The following is a 20943-nucleotide window of genomic DNA, read 5'->3' as shown; positions in this document are numbered from 1 at the left end:
CCGCCGCCCGCAGCCCCGAGCGCTCCGGAGCCGCACCCCGTCACCGCGCAGGTCCGCCGCCGCGGCGACCCGGCGCGCCCAGTCGCACGTGGCGGACCCGCCCCCTGGGCCGTCCGCGTCCTGGACTCCGCGGGCTCCGGCTCTCCGGTCCTCGGCCCCGGCCCCAGGGGCGCGATGAGCTTCCTGAGCCGGCAACAGCCGCCGCCGCCCCGCCGCCGTCCCGGGGCTTCCTGCACTTTGAGGCAGAAGCTGATCTTCTCGCCCTGCAGCGACTGTGAGGAGGAGGAGGAGGAGGAAGAGGAGGAGGGCAGCGGCCACAGCACGGGGGAGGACTCGGCCTTCCAAGAGCCCGACTCGCCGCTGCCGCCCGCGCGTAGCCCCACAGAGCCCGGGCCCGAGCGCCGCCGCTCGCCGGGCCCGGCCCCCGGCAGCCCCGGGGAGCTGGAGGAGGACATGTTGCTGCGGGGCGCCTGTCCCGGCGCCGACGCGCCGGGCGGCGGGGCCGAGGGCGACTCGTGGGAGGAGGAGGGCTTCGGCTCCTCGTCGCCGGTCAAGTCGCCGGCAGCCGCCTACTTTCTGGGCAGCTCGTTCTCGCCGGTGCGCTGCGGCGGCGCGGGGGACGCGTCCCCGCGCGGCTGCGGGGCGCGCAGGGCCAGCGAGGGCCCCTGCTCGCCGCTGCCGGACCACCCCGGCACCCCGCCGCACAAGACCTTCCGCAAGCTGCGGCTCTTCGACACGCCGCACACGCCCAAGGTGAGAGGACGCGGGGCCGGGGCACCGCGAGCCCGCGCCCGCCCAGCCATTTAAAAAGGCCGCGGCGCCGGGAGCCGAGCGCGCCGCTGCTCGGGTTCGGTTACATAACCGCCCTGCCGCACCCCTACTCGCTCCCCTGAGCCGCAACAAAAAGTTGGCAGCCCCTCTTTTTGGCCCTGCCCAGAAGTTGTCCGTTAAGATTATGTAACTGAACAATGGGCCTCTTCTGGAACTTCTTCATCTTTCAAAGGGGCTGATCGGCGCCGTCCAGGTGGCTGATGATTTCACGCCCCTCGAGTCGGGGCCTTCCCGACCGTGTCAGCCCGGAGTGTGGCCCCGATAACGTGGTTTGGAAGGATGTCGGAGTGGTGCTGGCCCGGCCACCTGACACTCCCGAGCGCCGCAGCCATATGGTGCCTTTTAAACGCCGTGATGGGCCCTGTAATTTGGGCGGCGCAAGCAGGAGTTGGGTTAAAAGAAATTTCATGCGCTTATCGCTTCGTGTCATGTGGCCTTAAGGGGTTAAGTTTGAGGTATGGAGGGAGAGTGCGCTTCGACTTGGGAGAAAAGGCTGGCTTTCCAAGCATTTCCAGTCCTAAAGACTCCTTAATTCAGGGTAGCGTTTAAGCTTCTATCCGCACATGCTATTTATTATTGGGTAAGCGTTTGTTTACACCGGTTTGCAGTGCCTATGTGTGGCCAGCCTAAGTGTAGCGATTAGGGACATCCGTTAAAAGCCAGCATTGGTGGGGTTGCTTGGACCCTTGTGGTTTCATATCGCTGATAACCTATCGTGATGATGAAGGTGTTCAGCACTTGTTTGTTGAGTAGCGAGTGAATATGCAGATTACTGCCTCTGGAACATTGGAAGTAACAGCAGATTTTAAAACGGACCCTTCAACGACATTGAGACAAGTATCGCGTTTATAAGACTAATATGGAAAATGTACTTTTCTGAGTCCCTTGCAGTGCCTTTGGTCGTAAACCTCAGGAAGAAGTAGTTTTTGAGCGTTACTGTTTATCAGGGACTTGCCCAAGGCATGATCCCTCTGAATGTGAGGGGAGGAGTCCGGCGGAGGTGGTTTTCAAAGCCCTATTTGGAAGGGGGGAAGGGAGCTTTTATTGGGATCCTTGACTGCTTTCTATTTTTAGATGGAATGAGAGGTTTTGTTAACTTTTAGACTGCAGAATAAACTTAATTTTAGTCTGCATTCCTACTCTTTTTTAGGGTCGGAGACTTATTTTATGTGGCAGTCTTTTTCAGGAAAAGTTGTTAGTATCCACCTTTCAGACTGCTGAAGTTAACCAGGGTTTATTTTGCTTTAGATGTGACAGAAGCTTGTGTGTTGCTTTAATCCACACTATCAGACATGTGAAAGGCTTGTTGAAGGTTGGGTTGAGAAGGCTGTCTACAGGATTTAGAGACTAAAAATTTTATTTTTCCTGACCTAGAGTTTACTCTCCAAAGCTCGAGGAATCGATTCCAGCTCTGTTAAACTCCGAGGTGGTTCTTTATTCATGGATACAGAAAAATCAGGAAAAAGGGAATTTGACATGCGACAGACGCCTCAAGTGAATATTAATCCTTTTACCCCAGATTCTGTGTTACTTCATTCCTCAGGACAGTGTCGTAGAAGAAAACGAACACACTGGAATGAGTAAGTTATTTAGTATTCCACAGTTTGGTCCCCAGTCACCCAAGATTGGTTTGTGGTACTTATCAAACTTTAATTTTATCTGAATGACTTGGAAGTTTATGCTTTGAATTTTTTTTTTTTTTTTTTTTTTTTTTTTTTTTGTTAACTAGCACCCTCTTCCCAGGAAAGGTGGGTGGAAAGTAATCAGCTATGGAAAAGTAACGGTATGAAAAAGGAAGGAATAAAAAGCCTAAGTAGTTTGTAGAAAATCTGCTGGTGTCAAAAACAAGGCAGGCAGAGTTGATTTAGAAAAACTTTAATTTTGATACGTGTGATTGTGTTGGCTTGTTAATGAGCCTATTTCAGCAGGGACAGCATTTCCATCAGCTGAGCTATATCTTATGATTATAAAATTATGTGCTTGCTTGTCTGTTTTTATTCGTTTTACTTATTTATTTTTTCTGTTTTTATTTATTAAAATACAATTTCACTGTATATCAGATAAAGTTTTGGATCGCTAGTTGATGTGTCTATCAGATCTGTTAATAGAAACATACATAATATTTTTCAGTTCTTGTGGTGAAGACATGGAAGCCAGTGATTATGAGTTAGAAGATGAAACAAGACCTGCTAAAGTAACTAGCTTTTTATTTTCTTTTTATTGTTTCTGAATTTCATTTTCTATTTCTTAACAAGTTACCATATATACATGTTAAATATGCATTAAGATATAAGATTTTTAAATTTCACACATAGTGCTATCATCGGCAAAAAAATCATCTTCATGTCTTTGTATTATGTATATGGATACACTTTATTGCAGAGAATTACAATTACTGAAAGCAATATGAAGTCACGGTATACAACAGAATTTCATGAGCTAGAGAAAATTGGCTCTGGAGAGTTTGGTTCTGTGTTTAAGTGTGTGAAGAGGCTGGATGGATGCATTTATGCCATTAAGCGATCAAAAAAGCCATTGGCCGGCTCTGTCGATGAGTATGTATTAAAAATTTTATCTTTTGCTCTTTTATTCCATATGGTGTTGCAAACAATGTTTCACATAATCAAGCACTGAAATTTCTCATTTTTGAGAAACTATAATAATTTAATCAGATCCTTTTCATTTTGGGCCATTAATTCTTACTGAACTTGGTAAAATTATATGAATAGTCTGATTTTGGAGCCTGACTTAAATTTCTTTTTTTCTGGTAGCATCCAAGAATTCATAGTAAAATGGAGTTTCCTGAGTCCTAGGACTAGCAAAGTTCCTTCTTTGTAATTAACATTGTTCTTTAATGGAAACTTTTAGAAAAATCTAGTAGAGTCTTAATCCCCTCTCTCTTAAGCAAGTTATCCTTCAGCATAATAATAAATAACAGAAGACAAGTTTCTCTTATGAAGTTTCAGATAAATTAGTTCAGTTTAGGATTGAATAAAAATGGTTTACCATTCTATCAATGTCAAATTTCTCCTAGGCAGAACGCTTTGAGGGAAGTATATGCCCATGCAGTGCTCGGACAGCATTCTCACGTAGTTCGATATTTCTCTGCATGGGCAGAAGATGATCATATGCTTATACAGAATGAATATTGTAATGGTGAGTAATATGTTGGTTCTCTTATAAACTTGTGAAATTAAAAAAATGAACACTGAGGAAATAGTTTTTATCTGAAATCCTGCTGTAATTCTATGTCTCTTATCTCTTTTTTTTTTTTCTTTTATCTCTTAAAAATTCAAAGATCAAGAAGCCTAACATGAGTTTCAAGTTCATTGCCTACCTGGATGTTTGTTTATTTGGTTTTTTAAGATTTTATTTACTTATTTATGACAGAGAGAGAGAGAGACAGGCAGAGGGAGAAGCAGGCTCCGTGCAGGGAGCCCAACATGGGACTTGATCCCGGGTCTCTGGGATCACACCCCGGGCTGAAGGCGGCGCTAAACCGCTGGGCCACCAGGGCTGCCCAGATTATATTTATTTATTCATAAGAGACATTGAGGCAGAGACGGAGGCAGAGGGAGAAGCAGGCTCCCCACAGGGAGCCTGATGTTGGACTCAATCCCAGGACCTGGGAACACAACCTGAGCCAAAGGCAGATGCTGAACCACTGAGCCACTCAGGCAGGCATCCCCTACTTGGATACTAAGTAAAGATTGAAAACCTACTCCCTTGTGCACAGTAGTTGTGTACCTGTTAGTCAAACTGATCTTGAAAGGATCATGGCCTTGCCTTGTATATTTTGATATCTCTAGCATGTAGCACACTGTATTGGGGTATAGCAGTTAATAAGGTAGGTTCAGTGCATCTAGCCTTCCTTTCCATTTCATTTTATGTGCTGTTAAAACTGATACTGGTTACTCATAGTGACAGTGGCTCTCCATTGTTCTAACTTCAGCCTTTTGTTTACAAAGTATTCTATAATCTTGCTTTCATTCCCATTTTTCCAACCTTGTTTACCACCAGAATCTACTCTGACTTGTCTACTAAGTTATGCTTTTAGTTTTCTAGCTGTGCCTCTCTCCCGCACTTCCCCCCCAAAACCAACAAAACAAGCATCCATGGAGGTTCAACTTTGGACCTCTGTAGAGCTTTACCTTTCAACAAGTCCTTCAAGGACGAGCTTGGTTCCCCCTCTTTTTCATTAAACCTTTATCAAAACCCTAGTCTCAATTCTGATTCTTGTAAATACCTGTTCTTAAATAGGTAAATCTTTATATATGCTGGATTTCCATTTCTGTATATCTTCTACGAATATTAGAGAATTTGGAATTTAGTGGGCAGTTGAGAAGTGATAGCAAAGATTTGTGTTACTTTTTTTGTTTTGTTTTGTTTTGTTTTGTTTTGTTTGTTTGTTTTTTGATTCTCATTATTTTTTCCTTCAACAAGACTAGCCTTCTCATAGCTTGTGAATTAATAAGTAGTGTAGGTAGTGGATTCAGGTTTTCAGCATTTAAAAACATTGAACAAAACAAGTAAAAGATCCAGTTCTCACCTTTTTGTTGAGTTATTGTATTCTCTGTATTTGAAAGATGCTCAGCATATAGCGTTGCTACTAATTTGTTTCACACGTCTCTCGAAATGTTTCTATTCATATCATCAGAATATTTATGTAGTTGTCTCTCATGACCCTGTGGACTAATCTGTTTCTTAACCTTTATTTTTCATTTACTACTCTTAATATAGGACAATTTGACCATGTCTTTTCCACTCCATATGTGCTAGATGCCATATTTCAGTTTCTTTCTCCCTCTCACCTAGGGAGAGGTTGATGTAGCTGGTCTTAAGTATTTCAGTAGCACTCCAGGGATCACACATTTCTAAAAATCCACCAAATAAATATGTGGTTGTGTAATTTAGATGATTTTGAGAAAATTCTTGGGCCTGGAGGGATAAGGAAGAGTGAGTTGACTTGCTGCCCTCTCAGATTAATAAAGACCTTGTCCTAACAAAACAAAACTTTGTCTTGTCATAAAGCTAGATTATAAAATTATATTTTTAAACAGTTTATTATTTTGGAACGGTATAGAACATTTAAAGAATCTACAGATCTTTAAAAAAAATCTGTGTGAACCTCTTAGTTGTCTATTTTGTTTGGATGAAAGGAAATGAGTCTATCTAGATAGATTTGTGAACTCTTCTATTTCTTTTTGCTGCCATTCTTCTCTCCACATAAATTTTTTAATGTCCTAGCAATAGGCCTGATCTTCAGATTCTTTTCCACAGTTTCACAGGGAAATGATTCTATTAACATTTCATTTGTACATGGTGATTAACTGATATCCTTTATTGTGACTGAGTTTCCTTATTATCTTAAACAGTCATTTGCATTTTAAGCCTTTTGTCTTGGTTTGGTGATAGACTTGAAATTTTTACCCCTGGTAAACAAGTGTGTGAAAATCTTGATGGATAATGGAAGAGAACCTGAAATATCAGATCTTGCTCTTCTCACCTCTCTTTTCCTTTCAGCAGTGAAATAGAAGGAACTGGCCTAGCTATAGTTGGTAGACCCGCTAAAATGCAGCCGAATTCTATCTTATTAAACTTGGTCTAGGACTTGAAGCCCGTTTATTGACCTCCCTTCTAGAGCCCTCTCTTTTCCTGCAGTTCAAGATTTGTACAAGTTAAGTGTGGAGAACATATTTAAGCCTAAAATATCAAGGTGTGTGATTTATTTTTATTTTTAAAACACGTTGGACATTTTGCTACCTTAGTCTTGTTCAAATTGTAGTACCTCCTTTCCTGATATGTATGTATCAGTATACCTTCCTGATTTTATTACTCTGGCTCTGATTTCATTATCCCTAACTAAGCTTTAAACAGAAGTGGTTTATTTTGGTTTTTGATTTTTGTTTTGTTTTGTTTTACATAACTCCTCTTTTCCTCTGAGATAAGTTATAAATTTATAATGTTTTTAATAAAACTTATAAAGTATAAACTCATTTTTTAAAGTATAAACAAAAGAGTTTGTTGGTTTGATTCTATAAAAGCAGGTTTTATTCTCTTACTAAAAGTAGTGTAAGTTAAAACTATACTAAGATACTGGCTTTTATCTGTAAAATTCATACACTGTTGCCAAGGATGTGAGAAAACAGTTACTCTCATACATTAATGATGGGAGTATAAATTGGTACAGCCTTATCTCAGGGTGTGTGTGTGTAAATGTAAGTAAAATTGCCCCAGATTTGTCTTCCAAAGCTTCATATTCACATAAGGCGAGTGCTAGTAGAGTTTAAGTACCAGCCATTTTGAAATCAGAAACTGGATACACTGTTACTTCTTTTATGTGAATTTTCACAGGCAATGAAGTTTTAGCACTGATGGTGTGAATACCAATCCTAAGCTATTTTGTAGAATAGAGAAATCCCCCTCTCAGCTATAAAAATATATTCTATATATGAGATAGTATTTCACACATATATTTGAGCCACATATTAGTATTGTTTTATAACTGTACATATCCTTTATTTTTTTTTAAAAAAAAAGATTTTATTTATTTGCGTGCATGAACATGAGAGAGGAGGGGTTGTGGAGAGGAACCAGAGGGAGAGGGACAAGCAGACTGTGCACTGAGCATGGCCTGAGGAAGAAGGGCTAGATCCCACGACCCCAAGATCATGACCTGAGTGAAACCAAGAGTCAGACACTCAACCAAGTACCACCCAGGCACACCTGTATATGCCCTTTAAACCAGCAATTGTTTTTATGAGATACATGTTAAATATGTGTGAAATGACCAGTGTACAGTTATTCCTTGTATTATAGTATGTTGTAGCAAAGGCTTAGAAATTATTTTAACTCAAAAAAAAAAGAAATTATTTTAAAATGCTCATCAATTAAGAGATTGGTTAATGTATCACCATTCAATTATAAATGGAATTCTGTAGAGACACAAGAGAACAAGGCAGTCTATGTATATTAGTAAAGAATGATCTTCGAGATAATGAAAATATGCTATCATTTGTATAAAAAGGGGTTGAAAAGAATATATAAGAAACCAATAAGGTTGGATTATTCTGGGAAAAAGAACCAGGTAGTGTGCTGGGGTGTGTGGATGAAGCAGAGACTTTACACTATATTTTGTATCCATATGAGTATATTACCTATTGAAAGAATAAATAAAATTTTGATTTCATAAGCATGAAGAACAGAGTAGGTCGTATAAAATGTTACTTTCTTTGTTGAGTTTGTGGCCATTGAGTAAAGATGGAAGAGAAATAAGATCTTAGGAAGAAGAAATTGCTAATTTTTCCCATGTTTGTTAGGTGGAAGTTTAGCGGATGCCATAAGTGAAAACTATAGAAGCATGAGTTACTTTACAGAAGCAGAGTTGAAGGATCTCCTTTTGCAAGTTGGCCGGGGCTTGAGGTATATCCATTCAATGTCTTTGGTTCATATGGATATAAAGCCTAGTAAGTATTAAAAATTCTCTGATCTGTGTTCTTTAGTGTTAATAGAGAATAAAATGATTTTATTAAAACAATAGGAAAACATACATCCTACTTTTATCATTGTTAGTTTTAAAAGACCTTTGAGCCAGATATTGATATTGGTTTATTATTTCTGTTTATTTCTTCTCTCCAAAATAGTTGAGACAACCAACTCATTTTTATTAAAAGTTGGAAAAATCTGCTGCATTTTATGGGAACCACATAGTCACAAAGCGAGACTCTGATGGAGAGACTAAGAACCTGTTGTTTAAAGCCCTTCTCTTTTGCTAGGCTATAGAACCATAACAACAAAATATTGCTCGTGCTGCTAACAGGGTTGTTAGAATAAAATGAGATATGTGAAAACATTTTTGGAAGTTTAAGTGCTATGCAGACATGGAATTTCTAGCTTATATACCATGAAAGTGTTACCGTATTATTCAGAAAACAGCACATGCAGTGTATTATCTTGCATTTAAAAAACGGGTGCAAGTAAATGCTGCAGTAACATCTTCATGTAAATTCCTCTCATTTTATTAAAATAACCTCATCAGGGCAGCCCCGGTGGCACAGCGGTTTGGCGCCGCCTGCAGCCTGGGGTGTGATCCTGGAGCCCCGGGATCAAGTCCCACGTCGGGCTTCCTGTAGGGAGCCTGCTTCTCCCTCTGCCTGTGTCTCTGCCTCTCTCGCTCTCTCTGTGTCTCTATGAATAAATAAACAAAATTTAAAAAAAAATAACCTCATCATATACACATTCATTCATTCATTCATAAAGATTTTATTTATTTATTCATGAGAGGCAGAGACCTAGACAGGAGGAGAGGCAGGCTCCCTGCAGGGAACCTGATGTGGGACTCGATCCCAGGACCCCAGGATCACAACCTGAGCCAAAGGCAGTGGCTCAACTACTGAGCCACCCAGGTGCCCCTAAGTACACTATTTTAAAACTTGTGGGATGCCTGGGTGGCTCAGTGGTTGAGCGTCTGCCTTCAGCCCAGGGCGTGATCCTGGAGACCCGGGATCAAGTCCTACATCGGGCTCCCTGCATGGAGCCTGCTTCTTTCTGTGCCTGTGTCTCTGCCTCTCTCTCTGTGTCTCTCATGAATAAATAAATAAAATCTTTTAAAAATTAAAAAAAAACTTGTTATAAATCAACTTTACCTTTTTATTTTAGTAAATTTTCATCTCTTCTAATACCCAGATCATATTAAAATTTTTCCCAGGTGACCCAAGTCCTTAATGGTTGACTTGTCCAAACTAGTTCCATTTCAGAACCGTGCATCCCATCTCCCTCTATCCTTTTTTTTTCTTTTTTAAGATTCTACCCTTCCCCTACTTTATTTTTTTATTTTTTTTAATCTTTTTTTAAAAATTTTTATTTATTTATGATAGTCACACACACACAGAGAGGCAGAGACACAGGCAGAGGGAGAAGCAGGCTCCATGCACCAGGAGCCCGACGTGGAATTCAATCCCGGGTCTCCAGGATGGCGCCCTGGGTCAAAGGCAGGCGCTAAACCGCTGCGCCACCCAGGGATCCCTAAAAAAATATACTAGTATAGACTTTGTTGTTTTTGTTGTTGTTTAAAGATTTCATTCATTTATTCATGAGAGACAGAGAGGCAGAGACACAGGCAGAGGGGGAAGCAGGCTCCATGCAGGGAGTCCGGCATGGGACTTGATCCCGGGGTCTCCAGGATCATATCCTGGGCTGAAGGCGGTGCTAAACCGCTGAGCCCCCCCGCCCCCGGACTGCCCTAAACTTTGTTTTTGTTTTTTTTTTCCCTAAACTTTGTTTTATAAGATGTCCTTTCTTCTGGATTTGACTGATTGCTCCCTTGCATCATTTATCTTATTCCTTTTCCTCCCCCTAGTTTCCCAAAGACTGGAAGTTAAGACTAATAGATTGATGAATTCAAGTATGAATTTTAGGCTAGGGGTTTTAAGTTGAATTTAATGAAGGGTTTTTGTGTTTTTTTTGTGTGTGTGTGTTTTGGTTTTTTTTTTTTGGTCTATGAAAATGTGATTCATGAGAATTTTAATTCATATTCATTTCATACAACTTATTTTAATCCTCTAAGTTATATGAAGAATTTCTTCTCTGTATGTCAATAACTCACTGAAATTTTTATAGTCAAAGGGGAAAAATAATATTTGGACTGATGGCAATAAATAGGAATTAGTAAAGTTTGCCTATACTCCCTCATATCTTGTATTAAGTATAAGACAAACATAATAGTAGACCCTTAGAAGTACAAAAGTTGAAATATTAAGGCATGTGAAGTTTTAAAATTTCAAATTTACAAATACCATCCTAAAATAAAGTGTCCTTATTAATAAAATTTTTTTTAAAGATTTATTTATTCATGAGATACACAGAGAGAGAGAAAAAGAGAGAGGCAGAGACATAGGCAGAGGGAGAAGCAGGCTCCATGCAGGGAAACTGATGTGGGACTCGATCTCAGGACTCCAGGATCACGCCCTGGGCCGAAGGCAGGTGCCAAACCACTGAGCCACCCAGGGATCCCCAATAAAGTGTTACTGGAAAGATGAATGTAACATTTATAAACTCAGTATTACATTGGTAAAACTATTAAAATGAAATCAGTTGCTGAGACTCACATTAATCATGAACTTACCTGAATTTGAAGAAGAAAAGTGTGTGTACAGCAGAGATGTGAACCACAAAGCCACATTGGGATGTAAATTCTGTATGGTCAGCCAAACTCAAAAGTTCAATTACTTGTATTTTTCATACCATCCTGTAGCATTAGGTTAAAATTCATGTTTTGGAAGCATCACAGACTAATTACTATGTTACTACCTTTTGTATTATTTCTATGTAGTTAAAACCAAAGATCAATGTGTGGATGACAAGGGTCTAATGAAGTAGTTTCCAAGTGTTCAAAGATCAGCACTAGGCCAGAACATATGTTCCTTAGAAAATACAATACCATTTCCTATCCCCTGAGATTCTTATTCTCACTGGGTTTTGAAGTAGAATATATGAGAATCTATGTTTGACAGCTTTTGGGATGATTCTGATGTATGACCTTGTTTATGAATTTTGGTTACACTATTAATTGTTAGTGCAGCTTACATAAATAACTGTTTGACAGGTAATATTTTCATATCTCGAACCTCAATCCCAAATGCTGCCTCTGAAGAAGGAGATGAAGATGACTGGGCATCCAACAAAGTTATGTTTAAAATAGGTAAGAAAGAAAGATAACCAGATTATTGCCTTAAACTAAAGTATAAGAGGCTGTTTAACTCTTGACTCTATTTTTTTTTTCCAATATTTGTAGGTGATCTTGGACATGTAACAAGAATCTCTAGTCCACAAGTTGAAGAGGGTGATAGCCGTTTTCTTGCAAATGAAGTTTTACAGGAGGTAGTTTTTTCCTTTAATAATAATGCTGTTTGCTTTATTTATTTTGTCAATAAGGTAACAATGCAGACATATTAAAATTTTAAGCTAATAACTAGTAAACTGGTAAAGAAAGCCTAACCCATGAGCTGGGGATATTTAATCTAGCAAAATTCAGTCAAGGCAAGGATTTACAGTATTCAACAATAGTGGAGTTATAAAAGAAGTTCTTATACACTACTGGTGGAACTGTAAATTGGCATAGCCTCTTAGGAGATCAAAGTATTTGTATCAGCATTTTAAAATGCTAAACCTTTGACCCAGAATTTCCATTTATGTAGGAGTTTCTCCCACAGAATGTTCATATACAAATATAGAGAACGATGTACATAAGTGTCCAGCAATAAAGGAACGATTAAATAAATTACAGCGTATAGTTAATAGTACTGTTTGAAAAAGTGTGACCAAAAAAATGTGACAGAATAATATCTCTTGATAAAAGTTTTGTTTTGTTTTTAATTTTATTTATTTATGATAGTCACACAGAGAGAGAGAGAGGCAGAGACATAGGCAGAGGGAGAAGCAGGCTCCATGCAGGGAGCCCGACGTGGGATTTGATCCCGGGTCTCCCAGGATCGCGCCCTGGGCCAAAGGCAGGCGCTAAACCGCTGCGCCACCCAGGGATCCCTTGATAAAAGTTTTGAATGGAAGTAGAATAAGTAGAACAAATAAATTGCATGATCCCATTGTTCTTTTTATATGTGTACATGTATTTGTAATTTGTCAACGTATGTTTCCTGTATTCATATGAATACTCCCAAAAGAATAGGAGTTTTTTCTAAGAGTTGAATTGGACTAGTGAAAAGGAGAAGGTATTTATTTTTAGAAATGTATTTACCACTCCCAGAGTATGTATGTATTTGTGGTTTTAAAAAGCTCCTCAAATTTAATTTACTATCTGAATAGGTCTTAAGAGTTAAATGTGGCATTGGATGTTTTAATTTAGTCTTATTTCTCACCAGTCATCACTAAAGTGTAATTTTATTTTATTTTGGCCATTTTTATATTACCTTAAAATTTTTTTTTTAAATTTTTACAGAACTATACTCATCTGCCAAAAGCGGATATTTTTGCCCTTGCCCTCACAGTGGTGTGTGCTGCTGGTGCTGAACCTCTTCCGAGAAATGGAGACCAATGGCATGAAATCAGACAGGGTAGATTACCTCGAATTCCCCAAGTGCTTTCCCAAGAATTTACAGAGTTGCTAAAAGTGAGCATTGTTTGTATATGAAGCACTTTTTATTCACATGGTTTTATATGTTATTAAATTATATGTCTTTACCTTAATTTTACTTCTCTTTCTAAGGTTATGATTCATCCAGATCCAGAGAGAAGACCATCAGCAATGGCACTGGTAAAGCATTCGGTATTGCTGTCTGCTTCTAGAAAAAGTGCAGAACAATTACGAATAGAATTGAACGCTGAAAAATTCAAAAATTCACTTTTGCAGAAGTAAGTGAGGGTTTTTTGGAATGTTTTTTAACTTTCTCATTTTCATTCTCAAATTTTAGAGATTTAGGTTTTCTGTCAGTGAAGGCTGTAGTGGTTTGCTATATTGTACAGTTAAAATTTGGGGATTTCTGCCTTAAGTTAGTATGTGTGACCTATTAATTTGTGTTGTTCCTAAACTTCGAAATTATGGACTTAAAATTTTTTAAGACTAGCATGTATTTGGGCAGCCTCAGTGGCGTAGCGGTTTGGCGCCGCCTGCAGCCCAGGGAGTGGAGTGATCCTGGAGACCCTGGATTGAGTCCCACATTAGGCTCTCTGTATGATGCCTGCTTCTCCCTCTGCCTGTGTCTCTGCCTGTGTCTCTGTCTCTATGAATAAATAAATGAAATCTTTAAGAAGAAAAAAAAAAGATTAGCATGTATTTGCAAGTGGTATTAATCCTCAATCCCTAAATTGTAGCAAAAGCAGAGTGAGCCTGTATAAGGTTTTTCCCCCCTAAACTCTCACCATAAATTTTACATTTTCCTTCATTCTTTCTATTTATTTTTATGGAAGGATGAAAAAAACTTTTTAAAATATTTTTATTTATTTAATCATGAAAGACACAGAGAGAGAGAGGCAGAGACAGGCAGAGGGAGAAGCAGGCTCCATTGCAAGGGAGCCTGATGTGGGACTCAATCCCGGGGCCCCAGGATCACGCCCTGGGCCAAAGGCAGCACTAAACCGCTGAGCCACCAGGACTGCCTGGAAGGATGAAAATTAACATCAATTAACTTAGTAGATGAGTCTCCTATTTTATCTGAATGACCTTTGATATTTTCAGAAAAATGTTTGGAATAATTCTAATTCATTTGCTTTATTGCTGATTGTAACCTAATCAGAACTGACTTGCAATATAAGATTTATTTGCCATGAGTTTGCTAGCCACCAGTGTTCATAGAAATAGAAAGTAGAACTTTCCTTTCATCTCTGTCATGTAAATATTTTCACAGTACAAATTAGAGTTCTGCTTGAAATTATTTATTATAATTCAAAGTCATTACTAGCATCCTTATTACTTATATCCAAGTATATATGATATTTTAATTCTGAGAGCACAAAATAAAATCATTTTATAAATTTAAGTTGTTTGAGCACAAGCTAAAGTTTCATACTGTAATTTTTTTCCTCGATTGTGTCTTTGAATAACGATGGCCTGCTAAGATCTCCCAAGTTGACAATACAGTTTGTGTTTGGCCTCTTAGGATCCCTTCCTAGGATTAATACAATAGGTGAAAAGTCTTGTTTCCTATTTTTATGTTCTTAGAGAACTCAAGAAAGCCCAGATGGCAAAAGCTGCAGCTGAGGAAAGAGCACTCTTCACTGATCGGATGACCACTAGGTCCACCACCCAGAGTAATAGAACATCTCGACTTATTGGAAAGAAAATGAACCGTTCTGTCAGCCTTACCATATACTGAACTACTCATTTCCCACCTCCCCCAAAAAACTGTGACAAGAGGAAGCTAGGTTGAAATCACTGCTAGAATCCAGTTTGCAATTACTTTCTCAATCGGTGTCAGTAGTTTAACTGAATACCTTTTAGGACTTTATTTGTGAATTACAGTTGAAAGCTGTATTTTGACCAGTGCTATATCAGGCTTTCATCTAGTCTTAACAGTCTGTCGTTTGTAGGATGTCAGTCACTGTTTGGATGTTACACCAGCCTTTCCAGGGTTAACCACTGTGGTGGTGTGCTGCTTATAGTTTGCTGTTGCATTGTAATAAAGGGTGTCTTTCCCTGTAGTGACCTGTAAAGGGACTCAAGGGCTTTATTACAAACATATTCTCCCTTTGAAAAGGGAAATGCTAAGAGACTCTACTACTCAGCCTTCAATGTACCTGTGTGTCAATCTTATATTTCTTTTTTTTTTTAATTGTGAATTATACTTGTATATCCAACTGGGAGCACTTTGTAGGCATTGCATGAACCATGGAATAATAATTCTGTGGAAGTATTGCCTTGTGAATTTGCTGCTATTTTAGTTTTGTCTTTGCTGTAAAATTGTAGCATTAAACAATCATTGTTGTTAATAGGCTTTTTGGAAAACAATTATGTGAAATATATAGCTGCTCTTGATGACAAGCAGCTATTTGCCTTTTTTTTTCCTTTGAACTTTGAAGCTAGTGCATTGGAGTAATGCACCTTTTTTTCCCTTTTGGATTGCTGTATTAATGTAGTATAATTATTACTGGTTTTGTAATTTCTCCTGATAATGCCCTTCCCTGACTCTTTTTTTAAAAATGTTCTCTCCTCCTACCCAAGTTTTGTACTTGATTGTATTGTTAGTCTGTTTTTAAATGTTTTGCCCGGATTCTCTTCGATATTTGTGTATATAAACTAATCTTGGTGATAGTGTACATAGCTGTTTGAAATGCCAGAATGACTTCTGACTATTCCAAGCTTTTCACAAAATATGTTTATTCAGTGATAAGCCATTTGATTAATAATACTGGCTAACCAGACATTGCAAAAAACAACATAGAATTTGTCTATTGTTTGTTTTCCTATTAATTTTGGTTTAAAACACGTTTGCACTTGTCTGTTTGACTTGTGTTTTATTAACATTGATTGGCATATTAAAAGTCACTCTGAGCTTACCTTAATTGTCTAAATCTTTGTAATGCCTGTATTCTACTATTTTATCTCTAGTATCACTACACTTTAACACTTAGAGTATAATATATATAAAGTACTGAAAAAGGGCACATTTTTCCACAGAATATGAAACATTATTTAATGATAAGTTTTAGTCTACATCAGTTATATTTTGTTATTGGAGAAAAATTTGTCCATCAAATGTTTTTTGACTATAAGTATTTAATATTTGTACATTACATTGCATATTATGCATTTGACCTGCTAGAAAAGTAGTGTAATGCAATTTAAAATAGCTTTAGGGATCCCTGGGTGGCGCAGCGGTTTAGCGCCTGCCTTTGGCCCAGGGCACGATCCTGGAGACCCGGGATCGAATCCCACGTCAGGCTCCCGGTACATGGAGCCTGCTTCTCCCTCTGCCTGTGTCTCTGCCTCTCTCTCTCTGTGACTATCATAAATAAATTAAAAATAAATAAATAAATAAAATAGCTTTAGATTATGAAGTGGTATAATGACTCAACTTTCTAATTTGAGCTGAGTCACACAAAAGCTTTAAAGTTGTAACTCAACTAGGCTTGATTTTTTTAAGAATTGAGAGTCCAAATTTAAGTGATAAACAGTGCTAATTCTATGTGACATCTTTTCCTGATGTAGATTAGATCCAGAATAAGATGCAAAGGCCGTAGAACTTTAAAAATGGATGTTCCCCTCCTTCCCCACGAAAAGAAAAAGGATTTCGCAAGATTCTTGTGCTTTTTGATCATGGGTACTTAATTTCTGTTGATTAGGGTCTATTTCTTCCAACTATAAACATTCCTAATAAGCTTAATTACTTTAGCTTTTAAGCCTATGGCATGTTAAAAAGCACATTTTAGAGGTGTGAGAGGAATTAGTGCAGACAGGTAAATTAGATAAAAAAGGTGATAGAAAAAGAAAAAGGTGATAGGTATGGGTGAGAGAAAAAAAGCTGCAGAGGCTGGAGTAGGTAACACATTTCAGTAGTCACTAGACAAAATTATAAAAAGTATAATTGGTGTACGTTAAGGTCATTCAAAGTCATTAAGGTGCATTTTTCTAGTGCTCTAGCTTCAAAGAAAAACAGGTGTTTTTCAAGTTGATACTTGGCAGTAGATTTTTCACATATTTAAGAATATTAGATTTAAAAAAATTTTTTTTAAAAATATTAGATTAGGAAAAAAATCTGGTCTTCTAAGAAGGAATTTTTAAGCCATCTAAAAGCTGATAGGAGGGTTGGGCTCATATTCACAGGATACTTAGGTTGAGTGACTTCTATGTGCTAACTGGTAGAACCAAGATCTGTAATAAACAGTCTTTGCCCCTTAGTTTCAGGATAAAATAGATGAGACCCATGTAAACCTAAAAATGACAATAAAATGTGATAAGTGCTATGTTGAAGGGATTCTACAAGAAGAGTGATAGCTCAAAGGACAGTTACATAGCTTGGGGAGATGCTGGTGGTAGAGCAGTAAGTAGATCCAGGGAATTACATTTAGACTGGTTTCAAAGCCATTGTACTGACAGGGTAAGAGGAAAGAAGGCCTGAGCCAGGACCCCTGTGCATGGACACTATAGAATAGGGATTTCATTAGATAGGAGCACTGCACACTGAACAGTTATTGTTTTTATATGATAGAATGAAAACTTGTTAGCATAACATCAGGAGGAAGCTACAAATGCTAATACGGAAGCATTGAAGAATTTTCCAGGAAAGTTAACTAAGATCCAGGGGCCTATTCTTGTTTGAGACATCTAACACTGATACAACTATAAAGTTTTGGAAAGCAGACTTTAGTAAGGGAGAAAATTTTTAAATACGGACTACGCAGGCAGGTAGGAGGAATCGCATTGCATGTGACCGCAAATGAAATTGCTGCCTTATCTTTAACTTGGCAGGAATCCAAAACAGCCTCCTTTAGCTAGGAGCTAATGTCTTTTGAAGAGCCACTTCTGAAGCTTTCGTTTTCACTCTGTTCCAGAGGTCAAGAAATAATGGCATTTAAAATATTGCTAACAGCTGGATTTGGGTAATGCTTTCAGCTGTCTCCCAATTCTTAAAGTAGCAGCATCCTGATTAGTTTTCTTCCACCCAAATTCATTACAAAGCATCTCCCTGACTTTAGCCAACAGATCAAATAAATGGTTGCATCCCTAAAGTATTTTTAAACTTTTTTATAAAAAGTAAAAATTTTAAAGGCAAAAATTAAAAGCAATCGGGCAGCCCGAGTGGCTCAGCAGTTTAGCGCCACTGCCTTCAGCCCAGGGTGTTATCCTGGAGACCTGGGATCAAGTCCCACATCAGACTCCCTGCATGGAGCCTGCTTCTCTCTCTTCTCCCTCTGCCTCTCTGTGTGTCTCTCATGAATAAATACATAAAATCTTAAAAAAAAAAAATCAACAAGGAGGATGGATCAAAAAGGAATTTTGGATGTGTTTTGGATATTGAAAAATCTTAAGCCTGAAACTAGGAATTTTTTTTTAAGATTTTTATTTATTCATGAGAGACACAGAGAGGCAGAGACATAGAGGGAGGAGAAGCAGACTTCACGCAGGGAGCCCAATGCGAGACTCGATCCCATGAGCTGAAGGCAGGCGCTCAACCGCCGAGCCACCCAGGCATCCTAGGAACTGGGAATTTGGAAGAAACTTACTCATTCAGTATTTTGAGGCATTTGTATAACTGTAAAAAGCATTACTGCAACTGATTTGACATTGCAGAGTGAGTGGATCTTGAAGTTTTTCCTACAAACTTGGTTGTTTTGTTAGAAATTTCTCAGCAGCTCAGCCAGGTAGATTTTTGTAAGAAAAGAGGAGTAAGACATCATTGAAACTGCCCCTTTCCCAACACTTAGCTTTTAAAACCTTTGAGAAGCATTCATCTGAACATCATTGAACTTTTTTTTTCTTTGTGGCAGATGACCCTAATTTTCAATGCAGTTCAAAGGTCTCTGGAATAAGGAAAAATATCTATGTATGCTCTAGGAAGATTTACCAGGAAAAGATGGTATGTTCTGTCCAAACTTCATTAAACTAAGAGTCTAAGAAACCTCGGCCAGTCCAGCCCATGAAGAAAAATACCTCAAGGAACATTTATATGATAGTTCATATTGTATAGTTTTATATGGTTAATAAATATTTTAAAGAACATCTTACTTGTTTTGAGTTTTGACATTCTTATGATTTGAAATGGGTACCAAGCCTGGAATTCCAATTTATGCCTACCGATCCATTATGCCAATGGGAAGTGCAGGTTCAGTGTACAACGACTCCATTTAGAATGATTATCGAGAGAGGGGTCACCTTTTCGCAGATGAGACTATAGAGGTTGAGGTAAGTTATATACCTTAGGAACTCACTTTGGTAAGTAGGAAAGCCAAAATTCCAATTCAGATGTTATGGGAAAGAATCCTTTTTGCAGACATGTGAGAGTTGTGGACAAATAGTAATTAAGGGAAAGAGTGCAAGCAATAAAGTAGAGTAAGAAGGGACAGTCTGAATATTAGGAAGATTGGGAAGACTACTGTCATGGAAACTGAGAAGTTTGAAGGAGAAATTAAGAATGACTATACAGAAAAGATTAAGTTACTCAAAGCTCTGTGAAGACATCTGGAGTGGAGATCTTTGGTGAGCAGTTCTGGTGGGAAGAGTGGGGGTGCGGGGAACAAAAGCCAGAATACAAAAAAAAAAAAAAAAAGCCAGATTACAGTGAGTTGGGGTATAAATGGGAGATGAGTGAAAAGAGCATGTATAAATCATTTTCAAGAAACGTGGTGGCTGAAAGAGAAGGGCAAGGGAGAAGAGGGCTATAGCTAGAGGGGTATCTGGGTTTTGCTGTTTTCACTACCCCTTATTGATCACCTATTATGTGCTAAGTGTTTTAAATACATAATATAATTTAACCCTTGTAAGAGCTCTCTGACAAAATCCCCATTATGCATATGATCTCTCCAGAGGTTAAAAGGAATTTACCTGATTATATCACTACAAAGTATCAGGATTTAAACCTAAAGTGTTAACACCACTAGCCAGATTCATAGCAAATCCTCTAAGCCTGGAGCAGAGGAAGGAAGAGTGTGGATTAGACAAGTTTGAAAGTGTTTAAAAGAATGCAGGAAGTGGGGGAGGGGAATGCCAGTAGGATGGCCCCCTTTTTGAGGCTGGAATTGAGTCCCATGAACTAAAATGCCTGAGGACAGAGCACATGTATGGGAGGAATGCTGACTCATCCCACTGCCTTTCCTTCTGAAGGAGGTGATTAAATTTTCAGAGCATACTATATAGCTACTTAAAGCAATGTTTTAAGGAGTTTTTATGACATGGGGAAATGCATGTGTTATGTTAAAAACCAGGAAGCAAAATTACTTATATAAGGATTCTTTTTTAAAGCATTAAACAAAACAACAGAAGGCTAACAATGGCTGCCATTTGAGTGATGGAATTATGGGATATTTCCCACTCCTTTTTCCTTTCCAAACTTTCTGTATTTTATTTCATTTTTTATTATTTTTTAAGATTTGATTTATTTTTAATCTCTACACCCAACATGAGGCTTGATTGAACTCACAATCCTGAGATCAAGAGTCATGTGCTCTTCTTACTGAGCCAGCCAGGTATTCCCTGAACTTTCTATATTTTAAACAACGAGGGGCACCTGAGTGGCTCAGTCTGTTAAGCATCTGACTCTTGGTTTCAGCTCAGGTCATGATTTCAGGGTCCTAGGATGGAGCCCCACGTGGGCTCTGGGCTAGGGACAGAGTTGCTTCCCTCTCCATTCCTCTCTTTCCCCCTTCCCCCACCAGCATACCCATATGCCCATGCCTGCTTTCTCTCTCTCTCTCTCTCTCTCTCTCTCTCTCAAATAAAGTAAATAAAATCTTAAAACAAAACAAAACAAACAAACAATATATATATATATATATATATATATATATATATATATATATATGACATTATTAACATGCAGTCAATACAGATTTTCAAGTCACCTAGCTAGCAAAGATTTGTCCAGTGATCATGCCTGTACTCCCCCAAATTTCTGGTAATGGAGACGGCTTCCTTACTTACAGGGGCACATATGTGATCTGGCCTGG

The 20943-nt window shown here is 38.7% G+C and overlaps 1 protein-coding gene across 4 annotated transcripts; it reads left to right on the top strand.

Moving 5' to 3' along the window:
* The first annotated feature begins 34 nt into the window (after positions 1 to 34).
* On the top strand, positions 35 to 19000 carry WEE1 (WEE1 G2 checkpoint kinase). 4 transcript variants are annotated; one of them, XR_012015582.1, is made up of 13 exons: positions 36 to 753; positions 2206 to 2411; positions 2962 to 3025; positions 3214 to 3386; positions 3866 to 3987; positions 8151 to 8297; positions 11435 to 11530; positions 11624 to 11709; positions 12785 to 12955; positions 13052 to 13197; positions 14504 to 14592; positions 17750 to 17880; positions 18769 to 19000. XR_012015582.1 is itself a non-coding variant. In XM_072794119.1 (12 exons), exons 1-12 carry the CDS (start codon positions 175 to 177, stop codon positions 18885 to 18887), a joined length of 1998 nt encoding a protein of 665 aa, XP_072650220.1. In that variant the 5' UTR covers positions 35 to 174; the 3' UTR covers positions 18888 to 19000. The 4 variants fall into 4 exon arrangements, 3 of the variants coding, with proteins under 3 accessions (XP_072650220.1, XP_072650222.1, XP_072650221.1); XM_072794119.1 differs by lacking the exon at positions 17750 to 17880 and having other exon boundaries at positions 35 to 753; XM_072794121.1 differs by lacking the exon at positions 18769 to 19000 and having other exon boundaries at positions 17750 to 18284.
* Positions 19001 to 20943: the final 1943 nt, after the last annotated feature.

Source organism: Canis lupus, chromosome 23 (genome assembly GCF_048164855.1).
Source record: "Canis lupus baileyi chromosome 23, mCanLup2.hap1, whole genome shotgun sequence".
Taxonomy (NCBI): Eukaryota; Metazoa; Chordata; class Mammalia; order Carnivora; family Canidae; genus Canis; species Canis lupus.
This window is presented reverse-complemented; position numbering and strand designations above follow the sequence as displayed.

Excerpts from the sequence above, each read along its gene's own strand:
- WEE1 (XM_072794119.1), top strand. The coding sequence starts at position 175 with ATGAGCTTCCTGAGCCGGCAACAGCCGCCGCCGCCCCGCCGCCGTCCC. Across the intron at positions 13,198-14,503 it reads AAAAATTCACTTTTGCAGAA|AGAACTCAAGAAAGCCCAGA; the intron begins GTAAGTGAGGGT and ends TTATGTTCTTAG. Across the intron at positions 14,593-18,768 it reads CACTAGGTCCACCACCCAGA|ATGACCCTAATTTTCAATGC; the intron begins GTAATAGAACAT and ends TCTTTGTGGCAG.